Source organism: Pelecanus crispus, chromosome Z (genome assembly GCF_030463565.1).
Source record: "Pelecanus crispus isolate bPelCri1 chromosome Z, bPelCri1.pri, whole genome shotgun sequence".
NCBI classification, from domain to species: Eukaryota; Metazoa; Chordata; class Aves; order Pelecaniformes; family Pelecanidae; genus Pelecanus; species Pelecanus crispus.
Genome location: NC_134676.1, coordinates 27,529,228 through 27,553,132, shown reverse-complemented (window position 1 = coordinate 27,553,132; position 23,905 = coordinate 27,529,228). Strand labels below are relative to the sequence as shown.

The 23,905-nt window shown below is 39.0% G+C and overlaps 1 protein-coding gene across 3 annotated transcripts in view; it reads right to left on the bottom strand.

The window, feature by feature from the left end:
- Positions 1 to 5,913: 5,913 nt before the first annotated feature.
- TBCA (tubulin folding cofactor A) overlaps positions 5,914 to 23,905 on the bottom strand; it is a 33,155-nt gene continuing 15,163 nt past the window's right edge. Inside the window, exons 2-4 of one of the 3 annotated variants that reach the window (XM_075726536.1) lie at positions 19,750 to 19,855; positions 9,099 to 9,185; positions 5,914 to 6,238 (exon numbers count right to left, since the gene is read on the bottom strand). In XM_075726536.1, coding sequence (XP_075582651.1) covers positions 6,158 to 6,238; positions 9,099 to 9,185; positions 19,750 to 19,855 — 274 coding nt within the window. In that variant the 3' untranslated portion in view covers positions 5,914 to 6,157. Of the gene's footprint in view, positions 6,239 to 9,098; positions 9,186 to 13,797; positions 14,063 to 15,185; positions 15,394 to 19,749; positions 19,856 to 23,905 lie in introns of those variants that run through there. The other 2 variants (XM_075726534.1, XM_075726535.1) reach the window with 2 other exon arrangements.

The following is a 23,905-nucleotide window of genomic DNA, read 5'->3' as shown; positions in this document are numbered from 1 at the left end:
TCTTCCCCATTTGTTCATTCCTTTAGTCATAGATTCTAGCTGTGATAATGTTTGTAGATGCTTTACAAATATGAAAGAGAGCGTAAGGGCTGTCACCCATGTCTTGTGAGCTAGGCTAGTATTTGCATATAATTCACTAAAACCCTTACATCTCTTTCAGAAATGCTGTATAGCTTTTACCTTTTCCTGTGTTTGTGCAGCAGATAATTTCTGTTGCCATGTGAGAGTTTGCATTTTTCCTTATTTAAATAAGTTCTTACTGAAATGCATTTTTTTTCTAAACTTCGTCCAATTTGTCAGAAACCTTTTGATTTCTAATCTTGTCCTTCAAGATACTGGACAGCCTTGTATTTAATATTTAAAGAGCCACATATTTAATACACACACTTCCTCTTTCACGTCTAGCCATACAGGTCAGTTGAACAGGACTGCACCTTTTGGGGTGGTTAAACCATTTGATCTTAGTAGTAAATTCTTGGTAACTACCCAGTGTAAGAGGCTGTGCACCCACCTGTCCAACTAATGTGATAATTCTGAGGACCCCAGTCTGTTAGGTATGAGTGGCAGGTATTGCCCAGCAGTTAAGCATTTTCCTTGATTGGAACACCTCTGCTTGCTTGATTTAGACCAAGGACTTGAATTCTGCTCCCTGCCCCCAAGAAAATGTTTTGTACTGTGGCTGCTAGGAATTCTGCGGGAGAGTTCTCAGTCTGGGCTTTTAAAGCCAGTTCAGTCAGTGTTACAGGAGTGTGGGAGATTGACTGCAGCTCAGAGTTGAAGGCTTTCACCCAGAGGTGCAGGACGTGGGTTGCCGAAACAGTACATTATTCTAAGGAAATAAAGCAGCTCTGTGTGTTTTGGGTTTTTTAACTGGCAGATCTGGATTCAAGCCTCTTCCTTAGGTTAAGCAGAAAGGATTTGGAAACAGGTCTTCTAGATGGTAGATTGTCGTGGTTTAACCTGGCAGACAGCTAAACACCACACAGCTGCTCACTTGCTCCCCTGCCCCAGTGGGATGGGGGAGAGAATCACGGGGGGGAAGTAAGACTCATGGGTTGAGATAATGACAGTTTAATAGGACTGAGAAGGAAGGGAAAATATTAATAATGATAGAAGAATATACAAAATAAATGATGCATAATGGCATTTCTCACCACCTGCTGACCAATGCCCAGCCAGTTCCTGAGCAGCTCTCCCCCAGCCAGCTTTCCCCTAGTTTATATACTGAGAACGATGTCATATGGTATGGCATATTCCTTTGGCCAGTTTGTGACAGCTGTCCTGGCTGTGCCCCATCCCAGCTTCTTGTGCATCTCCAGCCTTCTCACTCAGTAGAGCAAGAGAAGCTGAAAAGTCACCTAGTGTCAGCACTACTTAGCAACAGCTACAACATCAATGTGTTATCAACATTATGCGTATACTAAATCCAAAATACAGCACTGTATCAGCTACTAGGGAGAAAATTAACTCTATCCCAGTTTAAACTAGGACACAGATAAAGGCTTTCTTTTCCTACTCCTAATCTTGGCATTTCCTGCTGGCTAGAAATTTCTTGCTTAGTTTATTGTCTTTTGTGAATGCTATTCTGAAAGCCCGAACTTTTCCCTTGCCTGAAAGTCAAAATATGGAGCGTGTTGGAAGCATTTGTAGCATGGGGTACATTATATTCTGCAGATCCATGAGCATTAGACATTTATGAAATGCTTGCTTGCCCTTGGATTCAGTGGCACTGCGCTAATTGGCTCTGCATTCTGCAGTCAGTCCCCTCTTCCTACCTCAAGGCATTTAGCAGGACTTCTGAAAGGGATGTGCTGTGCCACCTTTATTGTTTTTGTGGATTTAACCCAAAATAACTATGCAGTCAGTTCTTCCCTCCTCTTTAAGGATGTTGGAGCCTCCTGCCTGAAGATGTACCTTGTAGTCCTTTTTTGTAGCCAGTCATGTGCCTACAGGCGTATTCTGTTGGATGTTAACTTAAGTCTTGGACCTGATACACACTCTGTCCCTTCTGAAACTGTGTTTCAGTGGATAAATCTCCTTTTAACCTATGCTGTGTGATCTTCGTGAAATTCAGCTAATTCAACTTAATGAGCAATATTTTGTTTGGAAAAAAATACATTACTCAGTCTCTTCCCTTTTATGCTAGTAAGCTATGGCCAGGAATGACCTGTGCATAGTGATGCTCCCTGTGCAAGTGCTGTTGGACCAGACTGTGCTCCCCATACTCCTTAAGTCATTCCAAGATTTATTGGTTTGAGTATAAAATTTCAGTTATTTGTGGCGTTGGTTGGTCTCTAGTATAGTGTGGCCAATTATAAGAAGATTTCCGTATTTCAAGGAAGTGGTACCTGTTTAGCTAATAAATTAAAGGGTAAAAGGATGCAGTGGCAGCTGTTTCCTCTGCTTGTGTTTTAGAAGAAATAACCAACGTAGACACTGGATTCTAAACAGAGGTTCAGGGTTGCAAATCCCAGACAGAGAGAGATGTGGCTTAGTTACTGCAATTACAGCCAGAAGAATAGAGGTGAGGAAGGGATTTGTGGCTTCCTATGGTTCGTGATGAAGCGTGGATGTGTCTTGGATCCTCCTCTTAAATATTCAGCTACAACCTGTGGTTTTCAGAAGAAGGTTAAGTTCTTTTCCTGGATCTCGCTCCCAGAACATTAACACCATAAAACAACAACCCAAAAGATGGTGCTAATAAATTGCAAGGTTTGCTTTTCATGCAGACTATTTTGAGGGACTTTTGAGATGTGTTATATTAGAGGCCTGTCAGAAACATTGTTTTAGAATCATGGTTACTTTTATGAATATAAGAAACTTACCCTTGAATCTTTGGAGAAATTATTGTGGGGTAAGAGAATGCTCTGTATTAATTAAAACATTTTTAGTAACATAACAAAAGCAACTGGACTGTACATTAGCCAGTTATAAGAAATTACTTGAGTGTTGTGGAAGTTTTTCAAGTGAAGGAAGAAGTTCAAGTTAGAGGACAAGAGTTTTGACTCTACCTTCAGTTTTGATTATACAGTATAACTTGAGGACTTAAGAAATACTAGTTTCCAGGTGAAGGTACCAAGTTTGTTTTGTAGTTATATTTCAGATGCGGCACATCTTCTGAATCAAAGGGCAAGAACATAAATAGTGCAAGGGTAAACCTAAAAGCAGGTAGTAGCTAGCAAGCATGTGATCAGAGCAATGGGCACAAACTTAAAATAATAACTTAGTTCCCAATTGTTATTTTCAGTCTGCCTTTTTCTTCTCAAATCACCTCTTTTGTTTCTTCAGTCAGGGTGTTATCTGGGCTCCTGTTCTGCTGTGACCTCTCAGTAAAACAAATGCTTTGTTCAACTGGCAAGTAATTGAGAAACTTCTTAAACATATTCTGCCAGCAAGAGAGGTATAATTGAAAGGATAGTACCTCTGTCCAGGGTGTACAAATACATTCATGATAAGGGTGCAGCATGAAAACTGAATGATAAATTAACATGTATAATCATATGAAAAGGTAAATACAGCTCATCAATCTTAGGTAGACTTTGAAAGACATCAGTAAAGCTAGTGACAAGATTCAAAGAGGACAGAGGTAAAAAAATGTTGCCTACAGGATTTTTCTTTTTTGGGATGGTCTCTTGTATCCGCTAATGCAGACTATGTATCTCCAAAGAGAGTAGATAACCTTAAAATTAGAAAGAACATGGTATCACCTGATGTGCTACTGCCTTTTGAGTTTGGGATCTGAGAGGGTAGTAACATTACTACTGCTTCTGCTAAATTTTCCATATTTTACTTTGCTATGGAACTTGGATCCAGTCTAAATGATAAATGTTTTGTCAGCAAAAATAATCATCTTTATGAATAATTTGCATCTGGCCACTTAGAGCACTGCTGGAAACATGCAGTCTACCATAATCTATCACTGGATCAACTGTTCTGCTTGCATGAGTAATTAGTTATCTGCATGGCTTTTTTTTATCTGAATGGCTCTTTTCTGTACAACAGAACATGCTCAGTCTTTTGGAGAACTTAGAGGGAAGAAGTGGTTAGGGGAGAGTATCATCTTGGTCATGATGCAGTCGGAGGGAGCTAGAAAACAGCTTGGATGGAGAAGTATTAGGCAAACATGAGAAATGATTCCACCCTAGAAACTATTGCACGAAGAAACTTTTCCCTGGAGTCTGGTTTATAGGGTAGCTACTCAGTCCCATGCACCTTTAAGTGCCACCTTAAGCCATACCACAATGCTACTTCCCTTCAGCCACTACAGGTCACGCCTCTGTTTAGCTTTCATGCTGACCTGTATTTCTTGGGGTACTCGGCAACTGTGCATCATTTTTCTGTGGATTTGTTTTCCAGAAGTGTGTGTTCTTTCTTCTAAAGAGCAATTTTTATTTTAAATTGTTTTACCCAGCAGCCTTGACACTTCCCCACACCTCCTTTTCAGCTCAGCATTTATTCACCACGTTCCACTCAATGGCCGCAAGCATAGAGTTACTGTTACGCTGACTGCAGCTGGTCAGCTAAGACATGCAATCTGCTTTGTCCATTCCAGCTACCTTTCCTGGGGAAGGTGCATAGAAGAAGCTGGCTGAAATGAGTATTCAAAGACAGATATTCCCCTCAATAGCAGCTAATTTGTGCTGTGAACCAGGGCAGTATCTGTTTGGCAGTTACGTGCCTAGGACACGATGCTGGTAAGAAGGTGTGCGTGTACTCCTATGAAACCGCAGTAGTGTCACAAAAGGTTTCACCTCTTAGCACTGTCTAGTACAGGTCTGGGGTCCATTCAAAAGTAGATTCTTCTGCAGTCAATGAGAAATCTTGTGGAACACCACTTAGGAGTGATGGAGAAGCAGACTTATTACTCTCAATGTGCTTAAGGTACACAAATAGAGGTACTGAAACTGCAGTTTACCCAAACTCAGGCAAATTAACAAAAAAATTTATTAAAGAGTATTCAATATAGCACCACACAAAAGATACACTGTGCTTTGTGTTGCCTTTAAGGAACATGCCAGAACACTTTCAGACTAGAAAAACTAATGTAAAAAGCTTTCTTGTTCATCAGCAGAGCTTACTGTTTACTGTTTAGAGAAGCTATTCTGAAAGAACCACAGCTTTTGTACATGTTTTAATGGTCTTCCAAGCAGATTAAGCATTGTTCCCTCACCCATTAGTTCTCTTTCATCTTCTGGGGTTTGAAGTTTGTTCAAAAAAAAAAAACCAAAAAAACAAAAACCCTCACTTAGGCCAAGGCGCTTTCTGGAAAAGCATTCAGTCCAGAACTCTTACCAGCAGATCCAACTGACAACATACTACTCAGCTGCTAAATTTTATTTCCTGAAAAAGTTAACAGAATTTTGATCAATAGTAATTCTGTGAATTGGGCTCTACAAACCAACCCCCGGCAAACTGAGAAAGATTTGGAATCAGCTCTTAATTCTGTCCTGGGCTCAAAAGATAAACAATTTACTCTACCCTTAATTGGTTTAATTGGTTTAGTGGTGGACTTGGTAGTGTTAGGTTAATGGACTGGATGATCTTAAAGGTCTTTTTCAACCTAAATGATTCTGTGATTCTAAGGAGTACATACTTGATAAAATGACAGATAAATTGCATCATAGAAAAAAGATGGGTGACTTGGAAGGGTCATCTAGTCCATCTTTTTCAGTACAGATTGTTATGCTATAATGGCTTGAAATTATTTCAGATATAAGGTGCTTCTAAAGCCTATGGCAGGGGGGTCGGAACTAGAAGAATGTTTAAGGTCCCTTGCAACCAAAACCATTCTATGATTCTGTTTCATCCTAAAGTATTTATTGGTGCCTTGCATTCCTTACACATAGCTAAGCTTTGTTTCTTAGCCTGAATTGTTCAGATTAAGTTCTGCATATTAGTTATTATGCTATTACACTTACATTGAATCAGCTTTATTTTTTCTTTTTGTAATTCAGGTTAACTGGAAACATTTCTATATTGCCTGAATATGGAACATACAGATGTTTCAGAACGTTATTTGATTCATCTTGCAGTTAAAGAAAGGCCAGTTTGCGTAAAGGGAACCTTAGCAAGTCAACAATAGTAATAGAGCCATAGTCAAATGAAAGTGTGGAATGGACCCAGTGCTAATGCATATAAAGAGAGTACTGAAAAACTTCTAGGCTTCCAGCTTCACTGACTCCAGTATGGAACGTGCTTCTTTATACTCTTCAGCTTCTTCTAATTCTTTTTCATTTTCCTGGAATCAAAAAACAAAATTTTTGAGTACTTTGAAAATAATTGACATGGGATTCAATTTAAGAAGGTAACTGAAAAAAAAACTGGTAACAACAGATGAGGAGAAGGGTGAGGTACTCAACAACTTCTTGGCCTCAGTCTTCACTGGCAACCTGTCTTCTCACACCTCTTGAGTGGATGGACTGCAAGGCAGGGACTGGGGGAGCAAAGTTGTTCCCACTGTAAAAACCACCTGAGGAACCTGAACATACATAAGCCTATGGGACCTGATGAGATGCATCCCAGAGTCCTGAGGGAATTGGCTGATGTAGTTGCCAAGCCACTCTCCATATATTTGAAAAGTCATGGCAGTCAGGTGAAGTCCCCTCTGACTGGAAAAAGGGAAACATTGCACCCATTTTTAAGCAGGGTAGAAAGGAGGACCCTTGGGACTACTGACCTGTCAGCCTCACCTCTGTGCCTGGGAAGATCATGGAACAGATCCTCCTAGAAGCTATGCTAAGGCACATGGAGGACAGGGAGGTGATTCAAGCCAGCCAGCATGGCTTCACCAAGGGCAAGTCTTGCCTGACCAACCTAGTGGCCTTCTGTGATGGAGTGACTGCATCAGTGGACAAGGGAAGAGCTACAGATATCATCTACCTGGACTTCTGTAAGGCCTTTGACATGGTCCACCACAACATTCTCTCTAAATTGGAGAGATACAGATTTGATGGATGGACTGTTCGGTGGATGAGGAAGTGGTTGGATGGTCATATTCAGAGGATAGTGGTCAACAGCTCGGTGTGCAGATGGAGATCTGTGACAAGTGGTGTCCCTCAGAGGTCTGTACTGGGACCAGGACTTTTTAATATCTTCATCAATGACATAAACAGTGGGATCAAGTGCACCCTCAGCAAGTTTGCAGATGACACCAAGCAAATGGTGCAGTTGACAAGCCTGGGGGACAGGATGCCATCCAGAGGGACCTGGACAAGCTGGAGAAGTGGGCCCATGTGAACCTCATGAGGTTCAACAAGGCCAAGTGCAAGGTCCTGCACCTGGGTTGGGGCAACCCCCAAGACAGGCTGGGGGATGAAGGGATTGAGAGCAGCCCTGTGGAGAAGGACTTGGGGATACTGGTGCCCTCAGCACAAGAAGGACATGGAACTGTTGGAGTGGGTCCAGAGGAGGGCCACCAAAATGATTCGAGGGCTGGAGCCTCTCCTGTGAGAAAAGGCTCACAGAGTTGGGGTTGTTCAGCCTGGAGAAGGCTCCAGGGAGACCTTATTGCATCCTTTTCATATTTAAAGGGAACTTATAAGAAAGATGGGGACAGATATTTTATTAGGGCCTGTAGTGATAGGACGAGGGGTGATGGTTTTACACAAAAGAAGGGTAGATTCAGACTAGATATAAGGAAGAAATGTTTTATGAGGGTGGTGGAATACTGGAACAGGTTGCCCAGAGAGGTGATAGATGCCCCATCCCTGGAAACATTCAGGGTCAGGTTGGATGGGGCTCTGAGCAACCTGATTTAGTTGAAGGTGTCCCTGCTTATTGCAGGGGGGCTGGACTAGATGACCTCTAAAGGTCCCTTCCAACCCAACGCATTCTGTGATTCTACGGAACAAGGTCTATATCATTATTGAAAACACTAGTTCTACGTGACTCAAAGCACAGGTAATTTCTTTTGTCCTACTTAAGGTCCAGGATAATGGCTGTCATGTGTAAGTAGATTTGACCTATGCATACCTTTATTTTATTCTGTTAAATATTTAAAACCAAGGATAGCATAACTGAAACCAGTAACAACAGACCTCAGAACAAGAGCACTCTTAGGAAAAAGCTTTAGCAGATTGACAATTGAAAAAAAAAATACTACTATACAGTTGATCTTAATAAAAGCATTGAAGGTGAGCTAAGCACAGAAAGCAACCCTTAAAGACTTCCAAATTGTTAACAGCAACAGTAACTCACCCCATTCCTTGTTTTAAGTTTGTACAGCACACTGTATGGATCAGTAGCACCACTTCTGCATGCCACTGAAATCTAGACCAGTGAACTGTCAAGTAACTAGCTGAATGACAAAAGGACCCTAAGTCCTGCCAGGTACTGAGCATTTATTTTGGAAAACAGTGAAGGCATACTACCTGAGTCTAAGACACCTTGAGTTTTCCTTTGAGAAGGGATTTGCATTTTAGCCATCAAATATGTCGGGGGCTTAATTTAGGGTATGTATTTTTAGCCTCACAGTAGCATTTATATGTGTAGCTGAATTCTCGATGAGAAGCATGATGATCTCCAAACTTTGTATAGTTTCACTGAATCTATTTGTACAAGACACTATTTATTCCTGCAGGTATTCATTATCTTAAAAATGTGGCACTAGTGCTCACCTCACTAATAAATCATATAAGCAGTACTCAGCAAGGACTCAGCTGTCTTGTTGCTTGTCCATAGCATAATAAAAGTAGTAAGCAAAGTATCTGGACTATTTCAGTTCACTACAAGCATATTATATACATCTACACTATCTAGAAAGCTACCTAATGTGGGTGAACTATTTTTTCTGATCATGTAACTATCACAGGAATTCAGAGTCCATTATAATAGTTCAGTATATAAGTGTATGTTGAGCGTACATTCCCTTAAAGACAGCTTCTAATATTCTATTCATAGACTGAAGACCAAACCTGCAGAGACAGTTGTCTGAAATGAAATATTGGTATGTTATACGATGCTAGTCTTGGGACCTATGGAAAGTAATTCCTCAACCCAGTTCTAATATGCTGCAGTTGCACTGCAGACAAGCATGTTTATCCAAGTTCATCAAGGAACAGCAGCATTTCTTGATCAGTGGGTTATGGTGCTATACTTACTAGTAGTTGAGTAAGTTCTGCATGTGCAGTTTTTAATCTGCGCTGGCAGTCTGGAATCATCATTTGTGACTCTTGTAAGATCTCGATCTGTGAAAATTGGAAGCCAATGAAATGAGAATGTATTCCAAATAAGAACATTATTTTTTAAGATAAGTCTTTACTCTGAAAAATCAGTAGTCCAGTCATCATCTAGGAACTTCAGAACAGTTGTACCTATTTTCTGAATAGGCTTTTTTATTAAAAGACACTCACTTAGCATAATTGCTTAAAACTCTGTTAAGTTGCAGGACACTTCCATTTACTCAGTGCTTAATTAAACATACAGTATTAAGTGCAAAAGAGAATAATTTTTCCCTTAGAAAAAAGTACTGCCTGGTAAGTTCTCCATACAGCATTTGTTAAAAAGGCTATTTAAAACAAACTTTCTCCTGCTGTCGTGAAGCAGCTTCATCCAAAATGGGATCAGCTGGTTATATAAATATCTCCTGCATCTTTTGGGTAATAAAGAAAAACAGTGTTCAGATAATACCACATAGAGATAATTACTGCATGAAAAAAGTTATTGAGTTATTGATCACATTGTGTGCACACTGCAGGAGGCTCTGACTGAAATACAAAGGTAAAGAAAAATGAAAAGCAAAGACCAGCAGGCTCATATTTTTGATGCTTATCATGCATAAAAAGTTATTACTTATCCTTGTGCTTCATTTTAGGAGAAAGATTATTCTCACCATGCACTTTGAACAAAATTACTAAACTGGCACCCCACTGAATCTGAATGTCCTGCTTCCTCCTACAGAAAACAACTTCAGATTTAAACAAGGGAACATTTATTTCATGGAACATTTCTGGATCTGAAGTCCAACCACTGAGAGGAAAAGGTCTGCAGAGTTTTTCAGTAATGTTAAATCTATTTAGAAGTGAAAATCTGATAGATATTTGAATATGAAACCTCTTCTGCATTCAGGATAATCTGCAGAAGGTGTTCCCTTTAAATTGCTTCATTCTGTCATTCCTATGTTGTATTCTCCTTTCAGTGTTAATGCTGCTGTACTGAAGGGTCACTGTAAAAAGGAAGATAAGCTATAGCTAAGAATGTATTTATGCATACAGGAAGGCCTTATGTAGTAAGACATTTTCACCATGTTTTTAAGTGTCAAATATTTCAGTTCTTAGTTCAAGTAATTTTTGAGAGAAAGGGTTTAAAAACTTTGTTTCTAACTTTCTTTCAGAGACTCTAGGGCAAAACCTGTCTAATGAAGCAAAGATGGGTGACAAATGTTTAAAAAAGAAAGTTAAGCATCCCCAAGTTCTAGTTCTCATTGGTATTATCACTTTTCTTTTAAGCATTCAGTGTTGGACTGTATTAAAAATAAGACTAGGAACTCTGCATATTACACTTCCAGCAGTAAATGAATAAATAAATGTTTGTAACTTCCATTGAATGAGGTGTGCCATAAACCGTATAAGATGATGCCTTCTGCTTTATGTAGTAAAAATTTGTTCTACAAAGAATACCTACAGGAGTGAGAATATCCAATAATGACTTCCTTGCACCAGTATGGCTAAGTAGTTCTGTATTGTAAAGCTGGTAGATGATATGAAAAGTAGTAACTTATTTGATATATGCCGTTCAATAAGTGATCTGGAAAGCCATATAACTCTAGGATCTGTAAGCTGTAGTCCTGGCTGCTGTAAGAAAAGAACAAAACTACTCCAGTCACTCTTTTCAAAACAGAATTTGACGACATCCAAAGGGGTACCTGAGTTTTATTTACATTTGCCTGCAGTTATGCAATAATAAATAAAAACCAGAAGAATGATAAATCCTGGAACTATATTCAGTAGATGCAAACAGTTGGAGACTGGAACAGGAATTCTGAGGAACGAATATTATTAGTTATTACCAAACTACCTATGCAAACTTCAATAATGTCTGCATAAAACACATTTTTTCAAGTAATGCTGCTAATCCCAGAGAGACCATTTACTGTTACCAATGTATATAATAAAGCAAAGTCAGAAGCTCAGATAGTTATCTAAGCTTTAGGACTGGAATTTTTAAAGCATTTGCTCCCCAAATTCTGTCAAAATTCTATCAAGCTTTCTGACTGAATTCTAAGGACTTTAAATTATAAGCAGGCCACAGAGGAAGCTATTACCTGAAACTGATCTAACTTTGCAAAGAACCATAAATATCTGCAAGGTTTCTGTGAATTACAATGCCAAACAGAAGCATTAAAAAAATGGAGTAAGTGAAGTGCATCTAAATACAGCATTAAGACAAAAGCAATAAAGTGCAAAACTATGTACAGGGAGAAGCAAATCTAATTTGTTGTCAGTAAGCGCACATAGGACCAAAAGAGCTATTGCGGCTGTAGTGCGGATGATGTTTCCTTTCCTTTAAGTGTACCGAAAAAGCCACTTAAACAAATCTTTTCAACCAGCCACATTTCTACTCAGTTGTCTTTCAGGGTTGAAGGTATTTCTACTGAGGGAGCAGATGTCTGGCATCTTTAAAAGGAAGCGGTTTCCTCAGATGTAATGGAGCTCTCTAACTGTTGGGGTGTATATACTAGACACTGTTTTACTAAAAGTGATGTGGATTTTTGTAAATTGGATCAGATGTCAAAGAACTGGTGTGCATTATATGCCGTCAATAGTCTTCAATCTGTTTTCCATAAATTACAGATTGCAGTGACAGATAAAGTAGAATAGATGCAAAGACACAGATCCACCTACCAGTTGCTTAAGTGGAAGGGCACCATAACTAAAATCAGACAATTACACATTCAAAGTAAGCACAAAGGCCGAACATGACAGCTGAGGGAACTGGGATTGTTTAGCCTAGAGAAGAGGAGGCTGAGGGGAGACCTTATCGCTCTCTGCAACTACCTGAAAGGAGGTTGTAGTGAGGTGGGTGTTGGTCTCTTCTCCCAAGCAGTTAGTGATAGGACAAGAAGAAATGGGCTCAAGCTGTGCCAGGGGAGGTTTAGGTTGGAAATTAGGAAAAATTTCTTCACAGAAAGGGTAGTCGAGCATTGGAACAGGCTGCTCAGAGAGGTGGTGGAGTCACCATCCCTGGAAGCATTCAAAAAACGGGTAGATGTGGCACTTCGGGACATGGTTTAGCCTAGTCTACCCTTGATTGGTTTAGTGTGGACTTGGTAGTGTAGGTTAATGGTTGGACTGGATGATCTCAAAGGTCTTTTCTACCCTAAATGATTCTATGACTGGATGAGAAACAGCTGAAGAGGTAAGGCCCAAGGCTTTAAATGTAAGCAGCTTTGATTTTTAGCAGGTCTCACAATGAAAGTTCAAAGCTAGTATTTCAACTGTAGGCAGATCAGAGCTGCTCATGAGGCAGATTTTCTACTTTTCAGATTATCCAAGCACTTTCACTGAAACAAATTTTTGGTAACTTAAGAATAGAAATAAATATTACTGCTTATGAGTGTTGATACCAAGCATTCTGCAACAGGAAGCAATTTTGCTCAGCCTGACATGTCCCCATTATACAATACAACAGTTTTAACACGTTCAAAAAGATGGAAGCAGAAGAGTTGTGGGTTTTTTTTTTTCCCCTCCAGCTGACCCACATCTAACCAAGAGATTTAGAGGTACACAGATCCACAAATAATTTGAAAACAACAAGAAACCTCCATAGGGCTCTCTTGTCTTTCCTTGATCTTATAAGAACATCCTAATAAACTACTGGGTCACAGGGTATAGTGACAATATTGTTTTATATGACAGGAGTGGTGTTCTAAACACAAAATATAGGCTAACAAAAAGAGAAATGTGAATGAGTCATATATGTATGAATTACATACACACACACGAATATATATTCATGCTTTTAAATACTGCCTCAATCACTTGCCCTTTGTTGCATGGATAATCATAGCAGCATGGAGCCACTCAAAGCTGGTAGGGAGGAAAAGAAAACAACCATGCAAATAATTCAGTTTGCTAAGAAAAGTGCTACTTGTTTGAACTACTTTTCATTAGAAACTTTGTAATTGGAACCCATTGACTAATTACAGCCATAGCTGATGGAAGGACAGAGACCCAAAAGAAAAAAGGACATCTCTAAGTATGATGAACACCAACAGTTCCAAAATTAATAATTCTACTGAGGAAAAGACTAGCACAAAGTAAACAATCATGCTAAGGCTACTGGTTGGCTAATCAACATATTTGTAACTTAAATACACAGCATGGTATTACTTCTCGCCTCACTGGTAGTCAGGGAATACAAAGGCAGAATGCGCTGGGCCAGGATGGTGGCACAGCGATACAGGGAGTAAGACAGCACAGATGATGTAGGAGAAAGCTGGGCATAGGGACAGCAGGAACTCAGAGGAGCTACAGCATAAAGGTGAATACAGAGGGGAAAAAACCCCAAACGCATACAAAAACTGCAGGAAACGAAGTTTTGTTCTACTTCCTTTAAAGCAACTTGTTTTATTTTCACATAGCAGGCTCAAAAGAACCCGGAGCTATCCAGAAGTACAGGATATAACAGCACACTGCAGTCTGTTGTAGGTAATAGTCAAATAGATTGATCAAAATGCTTCCAAAGGATCATGAAGAAAAGCTTGCAGTAAAGAATTAGAGAACATTGTTTTGTTTCTATAGTGCTTGAGTGTTTCAAGAACTGAAATAGCCACATATCAACAACAAACCCCCTACCATTTGTGGCAAGAAAGCTGGAGAAGGAGAAAACCCTCTAGATCTAATGCCTCAGTATTTCAAATGAGCTTTCTCTGCAGCTCCTCTCAGGTGAGGGCCAATCCTGCTTCTTCTAAAGCAGATCACTTTAGGGCATAAAAGGCAGAAAGGTTCCTTTGGTCTTTTTGGGAAACAGTTTGTCACTGGCTGTTTTCCACTAACGTACAACTGTAAGGTTTTCTTCATTATCAGCAGCAGGGGGTGGAGGGAGACCACCACATGACTTGAAGCTAAAAAATTGAGATCTTTTCAGAGGACAGAAGCAAAGCTCTGTGTCCTCCACTGCAAATGTTTTTAATTAAATACACTGTGTCATAAATTACAGATATTGGTGCTTTAAAATTAACTTAGAGGATTGATAATGAAATTATCCATTACAGAAAGTTGTCCTTTAATCAGCAGGCAGCACATTTCCTTCCAGTAACTCAAAATTCTACCTAAACACATCCATGTTGATGCAAGTGTAAACCTCACCCTGTAAACAGGTGAGAGGTGGTAAACATCTGAATGAAGAGGTTTCTTTGGGAGTGGCAGAAGGAAAACACTGACAAAAGAAAGACTTGCTTTCCCAACAAGAATGGCTCAACCTTGTTAGAATAAATAGCTCAATTTTCTCTGTGCCCCCCCCCCCCCCCCCCGCCTTTTTCTGGGGGAGGTTAAGCTTGGGGGATAGGTTGGGTTTTTTCCTGTTGTTGCCTTTTTTTGGTTGTTTTTGAAGATAAAATACAGATCCTAAATCTGTGCTTAATGTAATGCAGACACACAGGTTCTTTGGATTACTGGTGATAAATTCACTATCTGCAAAGCACATGCAAATACCAGAAGTACAAGTAACACAGTCTGGCTACAAATGCATTAAAAGATATAAAGCGACTCTACATAGAGATTTCTAAGTTTCCTGGGGGGGCACTTGGTATAACCAAGTGTTCGAATCTTACCCAAAGCTGTCCCAATGGGGGGGAAGAGAGGCTCAGCCTGTCAACCGATCGCAGAAGTCCGAGTGGTACGTGATGGTATCTTCCCTAATGTTCTCTCTATCTTAAGCTATTTTATACTATTTTTTACCTTTCAGGTGGAGCTTGAGTGACTCTAGTCATACATACCTTTGTTTATGATTGGATTAAAATTTTCTCGCTTTGCTTTTAAAGGTATAGACTAGAAAAATTCAAAGTGCCAAGCTCAGTGAGGGGTGGTCGCACCTTAGAGGTGGGTAGCTTTTGGGATGGAGGTGTGTTTTGGTATTATAATGATATTATAATGAGCAAAGTTTACCAAAAGAACAGCGTTTTATCAAAAACATGACAGACTGTTGGCCCAGGGTAGCAAATATGCAGCTTATCAGTTCCAAGGTACCTTTCAAGTTTCCATATTATCACAGAGCCTGGCCACAGTGTCTCCACACCGCTCCACCCCCTGGGCAGTTCCTCTTAGAGCCAGTACACCAAGTTCCCCTGGTGTTGCCAACATCTAAGGTTGCAGGCCTAAGGAACTTCCCGTGGAATGGATTCCTTGCATGCCAGCCACACTCCACCCTGGAAGCTTCTTCAGTGTTGTACCTTTCCTAAAAATGTGAATATAATTTCTAAGTCACCTCCAGCAATTATTCCACACAGCCTTTGGATAACAGAAGGGAAAAAGGAAGATCACAGTAATGATTTTTCTTGACTTGGTCTCTTTCAGAAAGCACATTAGGCAATAAAACCAAAGTTTGAAAGCATTTTTAATACCAGGTGTCTGTACTTAGTACAGAGAATTCCAAGTTGTTAGCTTTTAAGGAAACAAACTGTGCTTGTTAAGGATACTGTCCAAATACATAAGGGGGATCATTAGACTCTTCATTAGCATTTCCACTGCCTCTTTACCTAAGCAACTAGAGCTAGAGTTCAGATTATTAAGCAAAGATCATCTCTTCTTAGGAAAAAAACCAAACCAACCCCAAAAAACCCTTATGAAAATAATCAGATTGAAGTGAAACTGTATGTTTCATCTAAACTTACTGTGCTGGCCTGATGAGAAGAATGAAGCTTTGTTTGAACCAACTGGGTGGGGGGTGAGAAGAGCTAAGAAGGTAAAAAGCCAACTGAGCTAACCTGAGTATTTCTTTGAGGCTAAACAGACATTTAAAAATGAAAAAGTTACAGAACATTACAAGGTTCCTTTCAGCGAGAACTCCTGCAGTAACAAGATTAGCAACAAATTCTCATCTTCCACAATAATCTTCTGAAACAATATACATTGTTTCCAAATGTATTTTTTAGCTGTTGCAGGAGATACTCTACCTTCCACTCAGCAAAGCAAGAGAAGTATTGGCTGTTTTCACTCAGATTTGTAAAAAACTGTGTATTAGCAAGATGTACTTTATGCACTCTTATGTACTCTTTGGCATGTGTATATTAAATTCTATGCTAAACCCACTGGATTTTTAATTAATCTGGAAATGACATTATACGAGAAGTAATTTGGAACTGTAGGATAGTTTTTTAAAAAATGAAAATTTATCAGTAAAAATGCTGACAGTGAACAAAACCTCCAGAGTGTATCTACAATCCCACTGAAAAGAAACAAGGAGTAGATACCTCAGGCTCTTCCCACACTCACAAGCCTCAAGATTAAAGCATTAGATGGGAAAAGATGTTTGTTTATGTATGAGATACATCAACAACCACAGAAATACAGAAAACTACTGTTTCCTATCATTAGTCTGCACTCATGAGTGATTACAGTGTGAAAAGTTTCTATTACAGATAAAGTATCATGAAGCTATGTGTAAAAATCTTCATATATTGAGAATCATTACAACCGTGTAGAAACTAAGGCTTCATTGTGAAAAAATCCACATGGAAGTATAATTGCACTACTTGTTGCTACATGACCCTCTACAGAAACTATACAGAATTTACACCTGGTGGAATACATCAAAAATCTTCTAATATTTTTTCCTAACATCTACAAACCTGATACATTTTATATACAATAGTTCAGTTTTTAACATGATGTTTTCAGTCTACTATTTTATTAAAGTACTTAATAACCCTTTTTGCCTACAAGTCTCATGGTTGAAGATAGTGTGATTTTGAGTTATAAAAGCATCTGAAAATTTTTCTTTCATAGCCTTTTTTTTTTCCTCCAAATACTGCTCTTCAGTTATTAATGTTTTTTTCTGCCAGTTTGGCTCAAATAAATTGTTACAAGCTTTCCCCTAAATTCTGAACTTCTCATCTGTCTTTTGTAGAAAAAATCCAGATGATAGCAGAGTGATTTTTTTTTTTTAATAAGCTGTAATTGATGGAAAAGGAAGGGCTTCCTTACCCCATAATGCTAGAGACATAATACTAGAGATTCCTTCCCTGTGATATACAACCTGCCATAAATAGTTCTCACCCAGCTCGGATTCAGCTGAATTACATGAGTTGAGACCCAGCAAGTAGTGCCGATAGATACAACATGCACCTGCGACAATGGGACTCTACATATTCTGATGGGAGGAAGGAAACTATCTTGGGTTACCGTAACAAAGTCTTCTTGTGCCCTACAGTGGGGTCTTCAAGTTACAGCCTTGTTCAGCGTATACCAGCAGTGCGAGAAAACTTCCTTTTTGTTTCTCTGGTATTGAATCTACTCCGCATTAATTAAGTTTTTCTGGACAGTGCAGGTGAAGGCTGGTATCTCACAACTGCCAGCTACCCTAGATGGTCACTGCCTCAGCCAGAGATCACCTGAGTTCACAGGAACCACAAGCTGTCCCACTGTATAAGATTCAGTACTGAGTCAAACCCTACCTATTGTTCTACAGAGGGACCGATCCCTTACGGACCAGAGACACCCTAAAGTCCACATATGCTGTAGGAATGGCATTATTCATTTTAAAGTAAAATTTTCCGTAGTCACTTCTGTACTGTTAAACCAAATGTTCTACTGCAAAGCTGTAACTAGAAAGGCTAAATGAGAATAGTAGTACCTTAAGACGTAAGTAATGCTCCTAAGCTTTTTAAGCATCCCTTACTCAACTGTGGATTGATTTGTAGACACAGATCTGATTTGGCTGATAGATAAAATAATAGTTAAAATTATTCTCCTAGTCTCAAATGATTTAGTTCATTCCCATCCCCCAAATGTTACTTTTTCATTACTGAAATAAAGACTACAACCATATTTTTAAATAAATACAATTATTCAGATTAGGAGTTATTAACTAAAAACAATTCTTAAAATGTGTAACTACAGACATTTTTCCTGAAGAATGTCTCAAAGTACTAACTCTATCCAAAATATGGTTCTGAGCAATCTCTCCTGGTATTACATAATTTTCTTTAGAGTAACAGATTTGATCCTATGAAAAGTGTATGCATTCTTTCTGAGCCTCCAAATTCTTCATAACCTAAAATATTAACAACTTCCATAATGCAAAGTGCACTAAAAGAACAAGAAGTGAAGATGTCATTGGAGGAACTGATTGCTTTCAAAGTGGACCAGGCAACTTCTGAATGAATCGAGAGTTTTCTCTGTGAAGGCTTTCATCATTGGTCTCTGAGAAAACCTTTAAGTAGTGTGTAACATTTAATTTCACAGCAGAAGTTCACAGCCTCTCCTGTTTCTGACTTTCATGATATCTTGCAGGTCACTGTGGAAATACCACGGTGCGGTCAAATAATCTGATGAATGGGGGACACTAAAAACGGGGATTGTATTCATTAGTTCTTGTTAGCAGCAGCAGATCTTCAGAAAGACTGCTATTTTGTAGGATCTTAGAGCATCAGTCCATGGTGAGGCAGAAGACAGCTCAGCTCCACAAATACAATTCTTCATTTGTATACAAATTCTTTATTTGTATTTCTTACCCATGGCATAATGAAGGCAAGGCAGGACATATACACACGAACTGAAATCTGAACTTACTAAAAGAGTTGGTTTAGCTTGTTCTAAAAGTGCTTTCTCATATCTTGCTTTCATTAATTTTTATATCTGAGTTTTGTTTAACTTATTCTTCCACTGTTTAAAAATGAAGATTGGAGAACAGTAGGTTAGATTTTATAACACGACACCAGCAGACTATTGAAACCAGTGAAAATAATTTTAATTTACAGTTTCAGTTTTTGTGAAGATTTAAGAGAAAATATCTGGAAAATGCTTGGGGAAAAAAGATAGTTAAAAGATAACATATTTAGTTGAAAGAATATAAAGGCCACAGTTCTGTAAAGAATAAACACAAGTCTCCCAAACCCAAGTTTTCTCTCAGTGAGAGGGAAACTTGACATTCCTCCTTCCAAAAGGGCATGTTCCAACTGCCTGCAACCACTGTCCTTTCTGGGGAACCTTCCAAGAAAAATTTAATCATATTGTAATAGTGACACTAAACCACACTCTTGAGCATTTGAAACTACGGCATGCACCTTTCTAATCAGTGACTTCATTAGAAATTCAAGCAGCTGCTAGGAGCAGCTTCATACCCGTTGCTTGCTCTCTTTGAGGTCTGTGATTTTACCAAAGGGATAGCAGTATACTCAAGAGTTGAAATGTTTCATCTTTATATTAACTGTCAAGCATTCTCACATCACTGTAACATTTCCACTCACCGGCAAGCGCTTAGTTTACCTAAATGCACCCAGACCATGTATTTTCAGGTTCTTGGTATTTCTGAGAAAAAGAGTTCATGATAGCTTTATACATGCTGTTAGTGACTGATAGCCATCCTGACACCAAGTGCTAAGTAATCCCTATGCAGTCTCCTTATAATTTAACAGTTCTGGAGTAAAGGAAGTTTCTACAAATGCTTATTATGACTTTTATATTGACAGGAGTTTAGTAAATATATAACAGGAGTCTGGAAAAAGGTACAGGAGATTCTTTTATTTAAGGATGACTATGGTTAAATGAAAGCAAAGAAGGATTTTATAAAACAAGTTTTAGGATAGTTTACCTGCTTCTTAATTCCATAATCATCACATGCTTCAGCTTTCATTTTTTCAATCTTTTCTTCTTGCTGTTTTGCTTCTTTTTCATACATAACTTTTTCTTTTGCCAATCTGCAATTAAACCAAGTGACTGTGTTAATCTCATTCTATTACAGTAAAAACTTACACCATTGATAACAACCCCGCCCCCCAGAAGCTACAGCCCTATAAGATAATACACAGTTTTATAAAAAAAGGCTCTTAACCACTGCAAAAAACTGCATCTAGGAAATGCTGAATTTAGCTATATCGTGTAATGATTCTCATAAGAATAATCTAAATTAAAAATACTTTTAAAGATCCTGTGTAGACTTATCCATATAGAATATCCTAAAAAAGCTATGTATTGGTACTTCATTTCAAATACATAACAGAAACAGATAAGCTGCCTTCTAGATCTGGGTGACTGCTGATAAAGACAGTAGCACAGAGAAGAAAGCTACTTATCCCAGAAAAGTCCTCACATCATAGCCAAAAGAAACAATATTAAGATGTCTGCAAAGACAACATTGTTATCATCAGCTCTCAGGTAGACTTTGTCAACACCATCCAGGTTCTGATGGTTCTGCAAGTGAACTGTGTTGGCTGTTATAGTCATGTGGCCTTTCCTCTTTCCTACTGACTACTAAACACCACCACTGCACCTGCATTGCTAGATGAATAGTGATAGACATCCTTCTTAGTACTAACTTTGAAACACGTTATCACATGTAAATGAAAAGAAACAGCACTTTCAGGTTCACGGACTGTGATCCCAGGATTTTTTTTCCTGATCACTACATTTCATGCTATTAAATGCATTATTTCCCATACTAGTTTTCATACAAAATAAAAGTACAATTCCCAAATTACACAGTAGCCTCACAGTTTTGTGTTCCTTTGAGTATTTTCTCCATTTAACTTGATGCTGCTTTGGGGTTTATAGACAAAAGTAGCAGTTCCATAATTTATATTGCAGTCATTTTCTTTATGGCCTATCTTTCAAAGGCAAAAGAATCCATCTTTTAATCCTAATAATGGACCCATACTTGGGAGCAGGATGCTTTTTGCTAACAAGTGTAGATTCAAGAATAATGTAAAAAATTTTGAAGTTCGGAAGGGAGTATTAATATAAGTCTAGTCTGATGCCTTACCATAATTTTTACATTGCAAGTCCATTATCAAACTTTATTATTTGTTGTTACTGCAGTTTTGCTGTTGCATCTTACAATTTGTTACGTATGTTCATTAGGTATATGTTGGATTACATAATGCTAGATCTGAACCAAAACATCATTCAGGATCTGGAGAATGACGAAGTAATTTCTGATCAGCTAATTCAGGACCAAAACAAACATTGACATCCTACTGCAAACCTGAGAGCATGCCAAAGAAAATCCTTCCCCAAACAAGAATAAGCATCAGATCAGCCTATATAAGATTTAAGTAGAACTTAACAGCCAAAAGAACATAATCAGATCCAAGAAATAAAGGATATATTATACAAATGAAAAGAGAATAAATAAAGGTCTAGTAGAGAGCTTCATGGTCACGTTAGTGCATCAGAGCAAATAATTCCTAATTTGTCACAGTTAAGTGCCCTACTAGAAGGGCTGCTGAGGAGGGACAGAATGGTACTGAGGTGACAAGAACCTTTTGTGAACTGAAGCTGCCAGAAAAGCACCACTGCAGTAATATCTGGAGAAAAATTCCAAAGAGAATATACTGATATTGCAACAGCAGGAACTCTCCCTGCTTTTGCTAGAGTTTACATAATCAAAAATTGTTTTGCTAAGATAGCCTTAAGCTGTGTCTTCACAACAGTTGATCTAAGTTGGGCTGTGGCAACACACGCCTGAACTCATTTCAACCCCCATGGAATCACACCATCAGAGAGGGCCTTCTAGCAGTGTGTAGAGCATGTAGCGTAGGTATCATCTAGGCCAGTTTCTACAAGTCAGCCTAGTACTAGCTTTGAGAAGCAGTACTGGGGAAAGACAGCAGCCTAATTACTAATAATAAAGACACTAAATCAGTGGCTGTAATTCCAGCTACTGGAACTAGCTCCAGTATTAGCATCAGCAAATATTGATTTAATAGAGGATGAGTTAATTGTTTGATCGAGGTTGCTTGATTTAATTCCAGACAGTATTATTTGCTTTGCTATTTTTAGGTTCCAAAAAAGTTAATTTTAATCAATCTGTAGGACAGATGATTTTTTTTTTTTTTAATAAGAACAGCAAATTCACTTGAACAGGGGGAGAGAGGTATGATTAAAAGCAATTTTTATGTTGATTCACTTACTGAAGTGTGTATGCCATTGAAACTTAAGGCAACTTGCATCGCTAAACCAAACATTTTTAATTATTCTAATTTTTGGCTAAAACAAAAGGCACAATGTTTGTCATTACTTACATTTCCACATTACATTTTCAGACGACACCAAATTGGGTGGGAGTGTCGATCTGCTCGAGGGTAGGATGGCCCTGCAGAGGGACCTGGACAGACTGGATCGATGGGCCGTGGCCAACTGTATGAGGTTCAACAAGGCCAAGTGCCGGGTCCTGCACTTCGGTCACAACAACCCCATGCAACGCTACAGGCTTGGGGAGGAGTGGCTGGAAAGCTGCCTGGCCGAAAAGGACCTGGGGGTGTTAGTAGATAGCCGGCTGAACATGAGCCAGCAGTGTGCCCAGGTGGCCAAGAAGGCCAACAGCATCCTGGCTTGTATCAGGAATGCTGTGGCCAGCAGGAGCAGGGAGGTGATTGTCCCCCTGTACTCGGCGCTGGTGAGGCCGCACCTGGAATACTGTGTCCAGTTTTGGGCCCCTCAATACAAGAAAGACATTGAGGTGCTGGAGCGTGTTCAGAGGCGGGCAACGAAGCTGGTGAAGGGTCTGGAGAACAAGTCTTATGAGGAGCGGCTGAGGGAACTGGGGTGGTTTAGCCTGGAAAAGAGGAGGCTGAGGGGAGACCTTATCGCTCTCTACAACTACCTGAAAGGAGGTTGTAGTGAGGTGGGTGTTGGTCTCTTCTCCCAAGTAGCTAGCGATAGGACAAGAGGAAATGGGCTTAAGCTGCGCCAGGGGAGGTTTAGACTGGAAATTAGGAAAAATTTCTTTACGGAAAGGGTGGTCAGGCATTGGAACAGGCTGCCCAGAGAGGTGGTGGAGTCACCATCCCTGGAGGCGTTTAAAAAACGGGTAGATGTGGCACTTCGGGATATGGTTTAGTCTGGTCTACCCTTGATTAGTCTAGAGTGGGCTTGGTAGTGTAGGTTAATGGTTGGACTGGATGATCTTAAAGGTCTTTTCCAACCTAGATGATTCTATGATTCTATGTTCACATTCACATCTCCCTCTATGCACACTAACTTTTCAAACTGACTGCTATTCAAGTTTACTTTTATCAAACAGGAGAGGACTGCATGTTCTGGCCTAGTTTAGAATTAAATTTAACTTGATTTTTTTTCTGACCTTTTGCATATCTGGATACTGAAGAACTGCATCCATAATTATTTACCTATTTTATTTCTGTACTAATTGTGCATTTCAGAAGCAGAACTTGAAATATTCTACTTTCAAAAAAGGAAAAACATGAAACCTGAAATACAAGACTTTTCTGCGACAAGTTTTCCATTGCACTTTGTTCAGTAATCAGAATTGTCCAATTTAACATTCAATTTATTATTCATAAGATTGGGATGCTGGTGTTTAACGCTATTAAGAAGTTTTGATTTGAAAACATTTCCTGCACTAGATCCCTTCTCTAGATGTCATGAAGCCATTTCTACTGAATATGTAGCTTGGGGAGATGCTAAATTAAATCAATAGCTTGCTTTCAAAAGGAAAAGTGAAATTTCATAATGGATCAATACTATCCCTCAATCACCTCTTAAAAATTTCAGCAGAATTCTACACAAAAATACCCACATGATACTTTGTTCCTCTCTTCTTCCTTTACCCTTTGTCTAGCTAAAAACAAGATCCTGGGTTGGCTTTTTTTGTTTGTTTGTTTTAGGGGAGGGGTTGGGAAGGGTTGGTTGGGTTTTTCTTTCCTTCATTCTTCCTCAAAAGATTATAATGTATACTAAACCAGAATATTTATATATGGTATGATTATACATAGTGAACAGAGCAAATA